This window comes from Protopterus annectens, chromosome 7.part0 (genome assembly GCF_019279795.1).
Source record: "Protopterus annectens isolate FY-2018-M chromosome 7.part0, PAN1.0, whole genome shotgun sequence".
Classification (NCBI taxonomy): Eukaryota; Metazoa; Chordata; order Ceratodontiformes; family Protopteridae; genus Protopterus; species Protopterus annectens.
Genome location: NC_056739.1, coordinates 524793611 through 524810245, shown reverse-complemented (window position 1 = coordinate 524810245; position 16635 = coordinate 524793611). Strand labels below are relative to the sequence as shown.

Below are 16635 nucleotides of genomic sequence, written 5' to 3'. Positions count from 1 at the left end.
TGCTGTTCACTGTAGGGACATGTACTACAGATCAGAACTACACATGTGGGGAATACAAATAGTACTACACAGTGGGCTGGAGTATGGCCAGCCCACAGGATTCACTGGTGTGGATCATAGCCCTGCTATGAATGTCACACAATGTGATGTGCTATCTTGACATGTCCATGACATCTAGTGGCCTGGCTGCAACACTGCCTAACTAACCTGCAAACATATCCCACATACCACCCTTTGTCTGCATAACCCTGTCATCAGTGGAGCATATGACATCTATGGGTGTATGTCATATGGGACAACACAGACATGTGAAATAGATGCCTGTCACAATAATTTGGCCAACACACGTACACACATGGCCATGGAGGATGGCCAGAGACATGAAGCAATACACACAGTAGACGTGATGTGCTTGTGTGTACACCCTGTCATACAATGGCTACACGTGGTCCAACTATGGCCTTTGTGTAATGGTTATATTGTAGATGTGGAACACTAGACATCCTACAGGCCTGTGGACATCTTGTGTAGGTGTGTCATCAATCCAGCACATAAGATGTGTTGAACATCTTGAGAGTGTCACAACATGACAGCAGTCAGCTGTACAGTATCCACATCAGCCCACAGATACAGTACATTCCCCTTGCTGGTGTTGGACATCAATGTCATACTTGCTCCTCATGTGTCTGTGTGTGTGTGGTACACAGATGTCATGTGGGACATGGTGTACCGAAGTGTTCGCCATGTCTGGCCATAGTTGCCAGGCAGCCGCAATATGGTTGCAGATGTGCAGGGTTGTCATCTGTATACCCTTCAGTGACCTGTGTCACACATTCCACATCATGGTTTAGTGTGTCTACACCTCAGTGATGTGGGTCACATTCCACAGTACATATGTATTGTATCTGAACATAGTCATGGCTATGAACTGTGTCTGTAACTCACACTGTATAGCAATAGAGATGCCTCATGATTCCCTGCAATGGCCATGCACATCAGCTAAATGTGCAGTAAATCTGTAGAATGGACACACAACGCTGCATTGGGACACCATTACCCCACTGTATATTTGACAGGACACCATTGTGTTAAACATGTATGCATGTCATTGCACACATCAGCAGAACACATGTCATACTACATGTGATTGTCAAGGTCATATGCTACACATCAGTCAGGTGTACCGTTAACCTGTGCTGGTCTACATGGTGTAACACAGGGATGTATGCTAACTACTACTATGATTGCGTAATTTGCATCTGGTGCTGTGCTGTCCACACCACGACACAGCAGGCTATGTGCACGTGGCCCGGGATGGTCCAAACAGGGACATAGTTCCAGTGGGCAAGTGGCATCAGACAGTACCCAATCTGCACCTCTTCCTGGTAGTGCCTGTGCAACCTCTGGCAGGCACAGGTCACATGTCCATGGCCAGACACCGTGAACTGTAAGACCTGGCCTTTACAATCTGCAGCTGTCAATAATACCCCTGTGTAGGCCAGACACCTGCCAGAACTGTGTGCATACATACACGCACACACTGGAAACATATGTAGGGCACTGCAACACACACATGCATAATATCCACACATGCCCAATTAGATCAAAAGCCTTAACCCACAAACATGATGTCATCCAATGGTGCAGCCTAGGCCTCTGGCAAACATTATCACCCTGTGCATATGATGATGCCTGTGCCACATCCCTGACATCCACACCATCGGTGCAGGGACATGCTCATATGGTCTGATGCACAGGGTGAACAGACTAGGAAGATAAGTGTAGTTTAAAATTGTTGAGTACTGTTGACAGGCAGCAGACATACCATGTACTACAGGTGTACAATGCATTTTGTACTGTTAACAGTATGTGTCTTGTGTAACAACAGTAACTGCATGTTGGTCATGATGTTCTGCTGTCCTCCTTCAGGTCTAATTGCACATGCCAGTGGATGTCAGTGTTTGGAATTAGTGTCCCATATGTCAATGTGGACTACTCACAGGTATGTATGAATATACCAGCATGCACTGTGTAGCTGCCACATAACTGTGAGAATGTCCCATTTTCCAAACACGTCTACTGATCCAAGAGCATGATAGCTGTGTATTAAGCTACTGTGGCTACAGACATGACATCCATAAAGGGTGACATCACAGGTACAGTTACATGGAGTGGTGAGGTAAGAGAGCGGTCTAGCTGATTACAAGGGTAGAGGCCAGTGGGAAGTGTGATGCCTCATTGGGAAGCAGTAATACATGTTACCATGACGGGATGCCAACACACAACTGCACCCACACACTCAGGTATCGACACACATCTATTCAGTGACACAATAACACACCCACACACTCATGGATTCACTGACACAGTAACACACACTCGCACACAGTTGCTACTGATGAGATGAGGACCCCTGCCTATGTGCAAATCATCATTACAGTACTGTGCACCTACATGATGAGCCACAGAGAATATGCATGTACAGGTAGTATGGCCTAAGATTGGGGACATCAACACGGATAGTAGATTGCATCGCCTGGATGGGGGAGGGGCCTTATCAGTTCAGTATGGTAACATACATCCTCACTCCAGGGACTAGACAGCCATACATACACACACACACACATACACACACTGTGGCATTCAGTACTGAATACACCTATGTCACGCACATACGGATACCTCACATGTGTGAGATGCACGCCCCTGTCTATGTCCTGCTTTCTACATTGCAGTCTGTACAGATGTGTACACTAGTGTACAGGAGAGTGAATAACAATTGAGATGTATTCCTCACCATAAGTGACATATATGGACACACACGCAACCACACATGCCAGTACTGTGAATCAAAGACCTGCCTAGCTCATGATATGTATGACAGACTTACAACAGTTTTGCACATGTTACGAAGTATACTGATGCTTCCTTTGGCAACAGTGCTGATATATGCCCATGGGACGTCTTAACTGTAAACAGGTGTCAAGTGATTTACCTTCGCTGTCAACCTGACCACTGTCTAAGTTGTGTGTTATGTCCTTCAATTAATGAAACCATTGCATACTGGTTACACATGTTATTGTAAGACTACTTGTGACACACCTGTGAGCTGTCCTCAGCAAACATCCATCTGCAAAGATGCCCCACCACTTAGTTATTTCCACACATCTGTCCATACCTGAGGTACATCATTCTGTACATTCAGCATATCACCATATACAGTTGGCAGTATTGAGGCTGCATTGCAACTGCATGATGTACTAGGATACACACAATCTGCATACATCAGCAACTGCACACGCATGTTATCTGAATGCACAATACTACATTTACATGTGTATAGGTCCTACAATCCTGTCATTTGGGCATGTTTGTAGGCATTGCAATTGGTGGACATGTGTAATGACATACATGACACATGGACTGTTGTATGATATGATAGGTGTAATGGGTGATCGGCACCGAGGGAATGTTACCTCTGTCAACATTGATATCACACCTTATGTACTGTTAACATTCAGCAGACATGGACCTACATTCCATGTGCATGTGTGTAATGGCTGTAGCCACCTGTTTGCACAAAGGACAACAATAGCTATGCTATTTACATGAATGCTTTGTTTGTGTGTGTGTGTGTGTGTGTGTGTGTGTGTGTGTGTGTGTGTGTGTGTGTGTGTGTGTGTGTGTTTGTGGCATGTACATACCCAGGGCAGGTACATGCATGTCATATCCATACATGAGGGTGTGTACTGGTGTACAGTAACAGTCATCTGCTAATGCTGTAAATTACCGAGGGCCCCTGGTATCTCTACATCTGACCTGGTTACAAACAGTGGTATCCTTGCATTGCATAACACATGATGCAACTGTGTCAGTGCATGGGTACTCTCTATAGTTGATGTAGGGCTTGGTACAGTCCACTGGTCAATGACATGGTGGTGTATTCTTATATGTCCTACAACATGTATGGATGTGTGGTGGTGGTCCGAGGGCATGGTGGGGTCTGAGGTCTACATCCTAGAATGCAGCATGTGACACTGTGTCCTGCACATGACTTACCTGTGATGCCTTTCATGGGGGTACCGGTCAGTACATGTGAGTGGCCTCTATGTATTTGGGGACACCACCACCTGGAGCGGTCCATACTTTTCTTATGGCCCACGTCTGGTTCTGAGGTATATGGTGGTAGTGCTGTTGTGCACTACAGAGCCATCATCCAGGTATTCCTTACTGCACAGATGTCAGTACTCCCCATAGTTGGATCTACAGTGAGCAGCTGTGATTATGGACACTACACACCTAACACTGGTTAGCATAAGCATTCAATGCAGTTGTCCTTTAGGTGTCAGGGTGTTATCCTGTGTTTAGGACATTTGCCTTGGAATGGCACTATATGGGCAGATGCAACTTGGGTATTATCCCCACTCCCTTGAATCATGGACTTCACTTTTATGCCTAAATGACAGCTTATTCTTATAGCATTTTAGTTGCTTATTCAGTTTCTTATGACATTTAGGTGTTTCAGATACAGAATAACTGTTTTAAGCTGCTATTACATAGATATAGGACATATTTTTGTCATTAAATCTCAGGACATCTGCCATATGACACTAAGTGTACAGGACACAACTAGCCAAAGAGGGACTGTCCCTCGCAAAGTGGGACAGGTGGTTACCCTATATGTGCATATATATATATATATATATATATATATATATATATGTGTGTGTGTGTGTGTGTGTGTGTGTGTGTGTACGTACGCATGCATACACACTTATATGATTTAATTACTTTGATCATACTGTTGAATGACTGTGCTGTCTGCTATGTTTGTGATAACATTGACGTTAGGTATAACTGCCATGGCTTAGTGGTACATCACATTGATTGTGATGTGTAGGGCCCTGGTGTAGGGCCTGGCTGACACGGTATGGTATATTGTGTTGTTGGGCGGAATAAAGGCCGTTGGACAAAAGGTGAGTACAATACTTTTCAGCTGCAGTTTTTCATTTAACCGCCGATTCACGTCATGCAAAATCCGTCTACATTCTTACTGTGATACATCACCCCAGTTCACATTTAATTGGTATTATATCATTATACAGCATAAAATTAGCAAGATATGCTTGTATATGGATTACGCATCATAAATGGTGTGTGCTGCAGTCGAACCTGCACTGCCTGCTTGATAGTCGGATGCTCTAACCACTACACTATTGGTGTCCTGCTTCATTTATATGTATACCCGTGGTTCATAGTTACCCGAACACATGACTGAACACTTCACTAATACAGCAGGCATCCATATTCCTGTTGGGAAAACTGCACTACTACACATGCACCATTCCCTATTGCTCTGGACCCTTGCTGCATGTTGACTCACTCAAAGTATATTCATACCTCCAAATCCTAGAGTCCTGGCCTATACGTGTATTTGATTGTCAGGGTGTTCATGTGGTCATCTGGGTTTAGGCTTGTCCGACTGGAGACTAGGACTGCCCTGTACCTAGTTGAAAGTCAGACATAGCAAGGGGACATTGTTAGTTCCACTTTTAGTATCCTACCTGTGGTTGGGGATGCAGAGGTATGCTCACCTCTGGCCATCCTGATATATAACAGCACTAAATATTATGGGGGGGTTCCGCTGCTGTTTCCCTTCACATTCCTTATGACTGCTATATTGTGACCATGTTCATTTTTCATATCTATATAGATATAGATATAAATATATATATATATATATATATATATATATATATATATATCTATATATATATATATAAATATATATATTGGTCTGTAGATACACATGCATATACACCCACATGCTTATTTACATTTCCCATACCGTTGAATCACCTCAACTTACCGTCGCACATACACGCTTGCATACCCGCTTACATCTAGGGTTGCCACCTTTTCAAACGGCCAAAGTGGGGCACTTTTGGGACACACATCAGATTTTACAGGCCAACACATACCCACGATCAGTAAAAAGGTTAGAACTTTGCTTATTTGCCTAAATTAAAGCTTATTCTTGTAGCAGTTTAGTTGCTTATTCTGTTTCTTGTAACATTTAAGTATTTTACATACAGAAATATCCATTTTATGCAACTGTTACATGAAATATGGGACATAAGAATTTCCTACAATCACAGGGCATTTGCCATTGTATTATTTTTGGTCAGTGCACAACTGCCCAAAAAGGGACTGTCCCTCAAAAAGTGGGACAGGTGGTAACCCTACTTACATCTGCTTTAAAGCACCTTAATCACCCTATATCCGACTGCCACTATGCGAATGTGTAAGGTATATATTCCCGATAATGCACGTGGGGAGATGTGCATCACGGTCAGGTGTTTAATTCCGGGTCATAGGGCTGAGCAATCTTGTGGACAACTGCTGCTCATACAACTTGTGTCCAGGTGACTACAGGACTGGACATCATGTTGTGACACCAAGTCTAATGTTTAGAACAGATACTTATCCCATGAGGGATATCCAAAAATTGTGGGGACCGATGACCTCGATTCCTTTGGCTTTACAAAAATAAGGTAGGGTTATACATGCAAGGGATACATAGTTTGCAATCCTGAGACTGCCTAGGGTGAGACTGCCTACTAGATATGAGTAGGGGGTCACTATGTGCAGATATGGCTACGCCTAGCTGGCAGCCCGAGTATGGGTGGTTTTGGTGGACGTTCAGGAAGGGGGGGGTTGGTGTGCTGTGGAGGGGATGATGGGTATTCAATTATGTATCCAGGTGTGTTGGGGTTGGATGGCTCAGTTCAGGCCAGACCATTATGTGGTTTTGTGCCGGTAATGTTTCTGTACATGTGTATCGCACATTTTATCATTCGTATGTTTGTGAGATTGTGTTCTACAGTATGGCCTGTCAGGTTGTATTGCAGATGTGAATATTTGTTCTTTGGTTATCTTTCTGATTCACCCACTGCTCCCTCGTACACCTCCAGTTCACCTATTGTGCATCCAACCTAGTCTTCCCTTGGCGAATTATTATATTACCCGTCACCCCCCACCCCCATATTCCACAGCCACCATCCCTCCCTTCTCTGGTTGATGGCCCATGGCACAGTCAACAGAACACATTGTGTACACTACATATCTCTGGTACCAATATGGTTGTGAGGACTACCCTAGCATTTCTGATCTTCCACATGCTGTACTTCACACACATAGGTACACGCAAATACTTATCTTTCATGACATGGTAAGTAGACCTGGGTAATACCCATTCATCTTTGGGCCGTCCTACCAAGGACAACTTGGACCGAGAATGAACAGATATTGGGCGAATGCTCTGACCATTGGTAGGGTTGCCACCTTTTCATATGACCAAGATGGGACATTTTCGGGACACACATCAGATTTTACAGGCCAACACATACCCACAGTCAGTACAAAGGATAGTACTTTAGTTTTATGCCTAAATATAAGCTTATTGTTGTAGCAGTTTAGTTGCTTATTCTGTTTCGTTTACTTGCTTATTCTGTTTCTTGTAACATTTAGGTATTTTACATACGGAAATAAGTATTGTATGGGACAATTACATAAAATATGGGACATAATTATGTCCTACAATCGCAGGACATTTGACATTTATAATGGTTTTGGTATGGACACAACTGCCTAGAGGGGGACTGTCCTTCACAATATGGGACAGGTGGTAACCCTAACCATTAGGCTAGGCTTAGCAATTGGCGGCGCGCTAACACGATGCATTTTGTTTCCACTTGATATAACTATCGACACTACAATGGAATACGGGCATGGGGTTTTATATGTCATTTGTTCATGGGACAGGGACTCAGTATTCAGCTACGTGCCTTTGAGTTTACTTTTTATTTTGGTGTTCACAAAACTGTCTTATATGCTTTGCATACATTTCAGTATCCACGGACACTGACAGGAGTGATTACTATTAGAGGCAGGCTGTAATAGTCAGCATTTTAGGTTGCGCGTATGCAGCCGACATGTACATGCCTCCGTGCAGAGTTTGGACATGCCCCATGCAATCGTGCACGTTTCCTACGCACGTGGCCGTTGTGGCAGTGTGTCTTCATTAATATGCATGTGGTGCTGCTGCGCCATCTCTACGCTGCACGGTCGGCACAAGGCTAATGCCGTCCTTGCGCCGAGCTTCATGAATCCCAGGGTCTGTCTATGTATGTATTTGCTATAGTTTCATACTTTCCTAGTTAGTTTCTAAACACTCAATCTGAGAGACTAAGAATAAACCAGAAGTAGCAGCTAAACTCACAACTATTTAAGTATATGTTACCACTGACATAACATTATTTACTATCATATAGAGATGAATTACTGACCATGAACAAAAATTAGAAGTGCAGATGGGAAAATTTAAGTGTTTGCAGGCCTACTGCATTTGTGTGTAATCATTAAAAAATGATACAAACCCAGAGTCATTATGAGGTGTATTCGTTTAATCTAATCACCATTAGAACACATTAGTATAGACATGAAGTGCTGAGCTGCCTATATAACAGATACAGTCGTGCTGTGGTAATTCTAGCATGACTCATGAGAATTAGGTTAGCTCTATATAACATACCACATCTTTGAGCTGTTACCATAACAGTGTTATTTATCTGCCTGGCAAAATTTCAATTCACAGTTGAATGTTAAGACCTAAAAATTTAACAGGATGGTCAGTTACTTCAGCTCCATGATTAGAATGCAGAAGGTGGCAAGAGTGCTATTCAATAATGTGTCAGCTGAAAACAGCACAGCATTAGTCAGACATACTGAAGCACAGGCCAGATAATATTATCCAAGTGTAATGCTAACTACAGCTTCTCTGAAGGTATTTAAAAGCCACATTCTTAGTGTTTGCAATTCAGAGAACATTAGTGTGAACTAATAGATAGAGAACAGTAGAGTCAACTGAGTATGGTATTAATAGGTGCTATCAGAGCATGATGCTATATTATTTAAGACACTAGAGAAAACTAGTCCTCATAACACTGAGTTCTCTGAATACTTATCACAGACTGCTTTTAGGCATAACAGGGCATGATTCCACTGAATTCTTTGACAAGTCAGTTATGAACTGTGCCATGTTCTGTCGAGATGGTGGGCATACACAAAGCAGAATTTTAATGAGTTTGACCATTTGAAAGGCTACACAGGTAAAAAACAACAGACTCATTGATTTTTTTCCTATTGAGTATTACCAAATGAAATCTGCAGCACATTTACTCCAGGGAGAGAAGGTAAATAAGTCTATATTTGGGTATCTCAGTTGATGGTCTTGCTATGGACAGTGAGACAATAGAAGACTTCCATATCATGGGCACATATGCTTACTTAATGACCAGTTATATGAAAACAGATGTGGTGGGCAATAGCTTCAAATAACTTCAAATATTTAGTTGATTAATTGCGATTACAATAAACACTTTTCAGAATGCCAAAACAAATGAAGATACAAAGATCTGATAGTGACAAAAAGAGTAGTGTTAGGGTGAGCACACATAAGAAAGGTGGTATGGGAAGGGGTGAACTCTCCCTGTTAATCTTTGCTCATGTGTGCCAACCCTTGCCCTAACCCTGCCATTACCCCTCAACCCCAATTCTATACACTAACTTAACAAAAATGCTTTCACTTTACATGACAACCATTATTCAGATCAACTGTGGGATTCAGAAAGGGTTACTGCCAACAGCAATCATTAACATGGCCATTTTCCTGTTGGCAGTAGCAGCCTTTTCTGATTCAGAGTCAAGCCTTCCACAAGGAATCTACATGGCCTGTGGAATCACCAAAGAGGACCATCTGCTCAGCTAATCGACAAGCTAATAAGGCATTTCAAGGGTCCTGCCTTTGTTAACTAGCTCTTTGCTCTCACTGGAAATGGCAGAGGTAAGGCATTTACGCAGCCAAGTGAGTGAGAGAATCATTCAGCTGCATAAGTTGGCAAGGCTGGCACAATTAACTTGGTCATAAGTTTGCATTCACCCTTTATTTTCAGTGGGTAAAATAGTATTAGAGGTAAGTGCAATGGAGTTTCATGAAAAGTTATTTGTGGTGATGGTAGGTCTATGCTTGTCCTTGTGTGAGTGTGAGTTGAGTCGTGTCTGTGTGTCTGTTTAGGAGGTCTATGGGATAGGTGGGGTAGGCAATTCTGTGTGTGTGTGTGTGCGTGTGTGTGTGTGTGTGTGTGTGTGTGTGTGTGTGTGTGTGTGTGTGTGTGTGTGTGTCTGTGAGTGTGTGTTTATAGTTGTCAGTAGGTATGTCCAAGAGTCTGATCAGCTTGAATATCGACTTCCCATTTTTGCTTCTGCCTCCAAGAAAAACACCACCACACTACAAACAATCTCTAACAGCTTGGATATCCATAAAACAAAGATCTAACTTACAGTTAAGATTGCAACTCTGCAACCTACTCTTTCTCCAGACATGTGCTCCCTTGCAGCTAGACTTCACAAAGAAACTTCCTCATAAAACCTGAATCACTACTCATAAACCACACCACCTCAAATTCGTCTAAACTCAAATGGTACTGTCCTGCACATGCTTCTCCTCTCAAGCACCTCCTCTTTGGCAAGCTCTCCCCATCAATATTAAGGAAATCAACACTTTTTCCAAATTCAGAATGCAACTCAAAAAGCACTTTCTCATTCACGCCAATGCTCTTGATTCAACATAGGACATATCAACTAAAACACTATCCCTATCTCCTTCCAAAACCTCTCCTCCTGCATCAGAATTATTGTAGGCTGAGACACTTTAGAAACTAATTCATATATTGTGCTCTACACTCTGCTTGTTCACTAGCATGCTCATTTACAATCTGTCTATGTAACTAATCTGAAGTACTCTGTTATTGCTTACATTTCTGTATTTTTTTGTTTGAGAAATGATTTGCATTTCACCCAGGCAGAACTTAACTGAACTTAACTTAACTGAAGCGAATACAAAAGATCACATGGTTCTTATTAAAAAATGAGTAACCATAGCTTCACTTTCATTTCCTGGCATACTGTCATTTTATAACTAAAAAATAAAATAACAGCAAAAATAAAAAGCACTTCACAAGAACAAAAAAAGAAAAAACAGCTACTTGTTATTCTTTATCATTATTATATTAATATTTCCATTTTCATTTTGCATTACTTTGTATTAATACTTCATATTTTCAACTAGTCTGACTTTACTGTATTAATCATGCCTTCTATAACTTCATCCATAGCCTGTTATTCATTAAGTAATACATCCCTCATTTTCAAACCCAGAGCAGCAATTTTTTATTTTGAGTTGCAGATTAAATTCCTTGAATCTTTCCAATAAGAGATCTATGTCCAACCTGAAGTGGTATAAATTTGTAAATACAGAGCAGTTATTTAATCTATTCTTGAAGTCAGGCACTGAAGGCACAAATCTAAGCTTTACATGGTTCACAACAAAAGCCAACCTTACATAAAAACTTTGTTTTTTAATGTTGAGATTACTGCAGCAACATACTCGGGGAAAAATATATATACATATAAATTATATATATATATAGTTATATATATATATATATATATATATATATATATATATATATAATATTGTTGTAGGGAAGGAGGTAGGGGATTACCTCCTACCCTACAACAATATGCACCAGCAGTGATTATTGTTATTATTAGGGGAGTACCTCCTACCCTACAACTATATGCATCAGCAGTGATCCCTTCTGTTATTAGGGGATTACCTCCTTACCCTACAACAATATGCACCAGCAGTGATTCCTGTTATTTTTAGGGGATTACCTCCTACCCTAAAACAATATACACTAGCAGTGATTCCTGTTGTTATTAGGGGATTACCTCCTACCCTACAACAATATGCACCAGCAGTGATTCCTGTTATTATTAGGGGATTACCTCCTACCCTACAACAATATGCACCAGCAGTGATTCCTGTTATTTTTAGGGGATTACCTTCTACCCTACAACAATATGCACCAGCATTGATTCCTCTTATTATTAGGGGATTGCCTCCTACCTAAAACAATATGCACTAGCAGTGATTCCTGTTATTATCAGGGGATTACCTCCTACCTAAAACAGTATGCACCAACAGTGATTCCTGTTATTTTTAGGGGATTACCTCCTTACCCTACATCAATATGCACCAGCAGTGATTCCTGTTATTAGTAGGGGATTACCTCCTACCCTAAAACAATATGCACCAGCAGTGATTCCTGTTATTATTAGGGGATTACGTCCTACCTAAAACAATATGCACCAACAGTGATTCCTGTTATTTTTAGGGGATTACCTCCTTACCCTACATCAATATGCACCAGCAGTGATTCCTGTTATTATTAGGGGATTACGTCTTACCTAAAACAATATGCACCAACAGTGATTCCTGTTATTTTTAGGGGATTACCTCCTTACCCTACATCAATATGCACCAGCAGTGATTCCTGTTATTAGTAGGGGATTACCTCCTACCATACAACAATATGCACCAACAGTGATTCCTGTTATTTTTAGGGGATTACCTCCTTACCCTACATCAATATGCACCAGCAGTGATTCCTGTTATTAGTAGGGGATTACCTCCTACCATACAACAATATGCACCAACAGTGATTCCTGTTATTTTTAGGGGATTACCTCCTTACCCTACATCAATATGCACCAGCAGTGATTCCTGTTATTAGTAGGGGATTACCTCCTACCATACAACAATATGCACCAGCAGTGATTCCTGTTATTATTAGGGATTACCTCCTAACCTACAACAATATTTACAGTCTGAGTTTTCAGTCTTTTGTTGTTTTGAGTATTTATGCTTGTAGAATTGTTCCTTTGTGATTGGAGGGATTCACATCCAGATCTAGTGAGGTCATTGTTCCCCTGTACTCTTCACTTATCAGACCAATGATCGAGTACAATGCCCCATTCGGGATGTATCTCACCCGACATCTGCAGCAATTGGAGAGACCCCAAAAGTTCCTCACCAAAAGGATAAAGGGACTCCAAAATCTGTCATATGCTGCCAGATTGAAGAAACTCCAGCTCTATTCAGTCGCATACCGTCTGCTCAGAGGTGACATGTGCCTGACATACAAGGCCATGTCCAACCGGAATTAATGGACATGCTCCACCTCAAAAATCCAAATCCACCAAAACCACTAGAGCAAGCGACTTAAACCTTAGCACGGATATAAATAGGACGTGCTGGAGGGATAGATTTATCTGTCAGGGTGTCCTTATGCTGTGGAATAAAATCCCGGTCCATGTGAGGCTGAGCACCTCGCTGACTCTGTTCAAGAGAAATCTAGACCTGTGGATGGGAGATCGTAGGTTTACCCCGGGAATCATCTCTGGGTCACTGCTGGACAGAGGCACAACAAACTAATGGGCACAGTATTTTTTCATATAAGGGGTGGCGTAAGCCACAATAATTTGGGCTAGGCTTATAAATGCCTTAGGGCAGATAGCCTAGTATAAACCTATGAACCTATGAACCTATGAGTCTTAGAGCTTCATAGTGGAACTATTGGACCACTTAAAGCTTTCCATCTTAGTAGTAAATACATATGGAAATAATGTGAGACAGTACAATGCACTTTATGAATAATTGAAACTGACTCGTAGAAATATAGAGAATTGTAATGGAAGGGAAATGGTACTGTACCCTGTTCAAAAACTTTATGACTTGACAAACAAATCTGTAAGGAGTAATGAATGTAGTACTCAGTTAATCACTTTCCACTTACAATGTGCAGGGAGTAATGAATGTAGTAGGCATTCAATAACTTACTACTTGTAATCTGCATGGAGTAATGAATGTAGTACTCAGTCAGTTACCACTTACAATTTTCATGGAATAATGAATGCAGTATTCAATTAATCACTTACCCTTACAATCTGCAGGGAGTAATGAATATAGTACTCAGTCAATCCCTTACCATTTACCTAGAAAGCATCTAGTTAAAGGGGGAAGATAAGGTGAGGTATAGGGATCCAAAAAAAAAAAAAAATATTCAAGCTGCTTTGCTGATATGAACAATTTACTATACTGACTGGTTCTGTTCACAGCTGGGGAGGCTTTTGTGCAGTATCTGCATATTCTGCCTGTGTTCATGTGGGTTTACTCTGTGTTCTCAGGTTTCTTCTCACTTTCTAAGAGAGCGAGGGAGAAATACCATTCCAATATCAGACAGGAATGTTAACCAAAAGCTTCCTAGTGGTTCCTTATGGAGGAAAGAGATGAGAAGGATCAGGCTTATGTGGTGAACAATGTTGTCTTATGGAAGGTAATCATAGAAGCAGTTTAACTGCTTAAGGTTTTTGGATATGATGAAGTCTATAAGACAAAAGCACTTATCCAAATAAAACGTCCTTAGAAAAATGACTAAAAATGAGTTCTGCTAAAATTTGTTAAGCCTTCTACTGAAGAACTTTTAAAAAGATCAAAATCTTTTTTTTTTTCATGTAGAGTATCTAGCAAAAAGCAATGGTCTGTTTTCACCAGAAACCCAGCAAAGCTCTTGAGCTAATACTTTTTACCGTGACATATTTTAATGATAAAATATAGCTATTTACTGTTAATTACCTCATTAAAAGAGTAAAGTAATTAAATGGCATTGTCCTTTACAAATCGGTGTTTACCACATACAGCACGTCACAGATATATAACATGCACAGTTACGTAACACAGGCTTAGCATATATGATATGCATAATGTTAAAAACAGCACATTAAATGAACAATAAAAAAGCTATTACAATAAACACATTTTCTGTAAATTATTCTTATGTCTCTTAGGCACTTTGCCATTTCTAATTATATTCAGACACCTGAGGCACAGTGAACACTGCATTGCCTTAGCATTAAATCTCCCACTAGATTAAAGAAGAGAATATATATATATAACTGCAATAATATCATGGAACTGGATTTGACTGTGCACAAGGCAACACCTTCACAAGGTAAAACAGGTGAGAGTGGTATATAACTAGTATTTCCTTTTAGAATGTAATTAGCATTGCTTTATTAATACATTATTACCATGTTGCAAATGTGTTACTACAAAATACAAACATAATTTCTAAGTGGTATGTTTTTCTTGTATATATAGCATTTATAAAATAAAAAGAACATTTTTACGAAGGATTTTCTTTTTCATTTTCTTTCTCTTACAATTTTCCTTTCTTTCTTCCTTTTTTCCTGCAACACATCAGAAAGAACTGCACAACTATTTACAAGACGAGAAGTGTAATTCAAAAATGGGCATCTCACTTATCATCAAAGGACTGTGCTTCATCCTTCTCATTCTGGTTGGGGTTGTGGGGAACTCAAGTGTACTTGGTGCATTTATAAGCATTAGAATGACAGAATCCAAGATAAGGCCAGCTGATCAAATCATTTCAACATTGGCATTTGTGAATATATTTGTTATTTTAGCACGTGGTGTCCCACAAACCCTCACAGCCTTTGCACTCAAAAAGCTGTTAAGCAATTATGGTTGCAAACTGATTCTTTACACCTTCCGTGTCAGTAGGGGCATGTCTATATGCAGTACTTGTATGCTCAGCTGCTGTCAGGCCATTACTGTTGCTCCATCAACAGATCGGTGGGTAAAACTAAAACAACGAATACCTATGAATACTGTGCTTATACTATGTTTTCTTTGGGGCTTTAATCTGATATTTTGGTGTTCACGACTCCTCTATGCTGCTGCAGAACTTAACTCAACAGTTCAGCCATATGCAATAAATTCAGAGTTTTGTTTTGTTATTTTCCCAAATTATTCCCTTTATATAGGAACAGCAGCTCTTTACATGGTATATGACCTGTGGTTTGTAAGCCTAATGGCTCTGGCAAGTGCTTACATTGTTTTAATGTTGTATCAGCATGGAAGGAGAGTGAAAAGTATCCGTGGAAACAAAAACAAGATCCAAGGAAGCTCTCCAGAAACTCAGGCAGCCAAAGCTGTAGTGGCCCTTGTTACTCTTTACGTGACACTGTTTAGTATTGATAATATGTTTTGGATCTATACACATTTCACACCATCTGTGCCCCCTGTCTTTTCAGACATCCGATTCATTCTTGCTTTAAGTTATGCGGCACTCAGCCCTATTATAATAATTAAAACAAACAGAAAAATTCTGACAAAACTGAAATGTGCTAAAGAGGAAAATGAGATAACAAACTCCTATACTTCATCATCAGTTTCGCACATCAGTACTGTAAATCTGGCTAATAAATAGACAGCCTGCTATGCTGACAAATAAATCAGCGCTCACTGTTTTGTTCTATAAGTAACTACATACTTCTTTGTTTCCTTTTACTTTTAGTCTCAGGTTCTGAGCATAATTTGAAAAATCTTGTCAAATCAGGTATACATTGAAAAATGTATCACAGGGCTACTATAACATTTGGATGTTTGGTATAATAGTTAAAGTCTTTACCTCATAGATGCAATGTGCAGGTATGATTTTGACCTCGGGATATTTGCTAGACTTAAAATGACCCTTCAGGGCAGCTAGTCTAGTATTCATCTATGAACCAGTTATACAAGAAAACTGTAATATTTAACATAATTATGAGCTAAATGAGAATCCATGGAATAGGTTGCAATTCTGGTGC

At 40.5% G+C, this 16635-nt stretch overlaps 1 protein-coding gene across 1 annotated transcript; it reads left to right on the top strand.

The window, feature by feature from the left end:
- Positions 1-15272: 15272 nt before the first annotated feature.
- Positions 15273-16256, top strand: LOC122806022 (olfactory receptor class A-like protein 1). Its single transcript, XM_044076262.1, has one exon. It carries the CDS (start codon positions 15273-15275, stop codon positions 16254-16256), a length of 984 nt encoding a protein of 327 aa, XP_043932197.1.
- Positions 16257-16635: the final 379 nt, after the last annotated feature.

What these genes read in the sequence shown, in the direction of transcription:
- LOC122806022 (XM_044076262.1), top strand. Translation starts at nt 15,273, where the DNA reads ATGGGCATCTCACTTATCATCAAAGGACTGTGCTTCATCCTTCTCATT.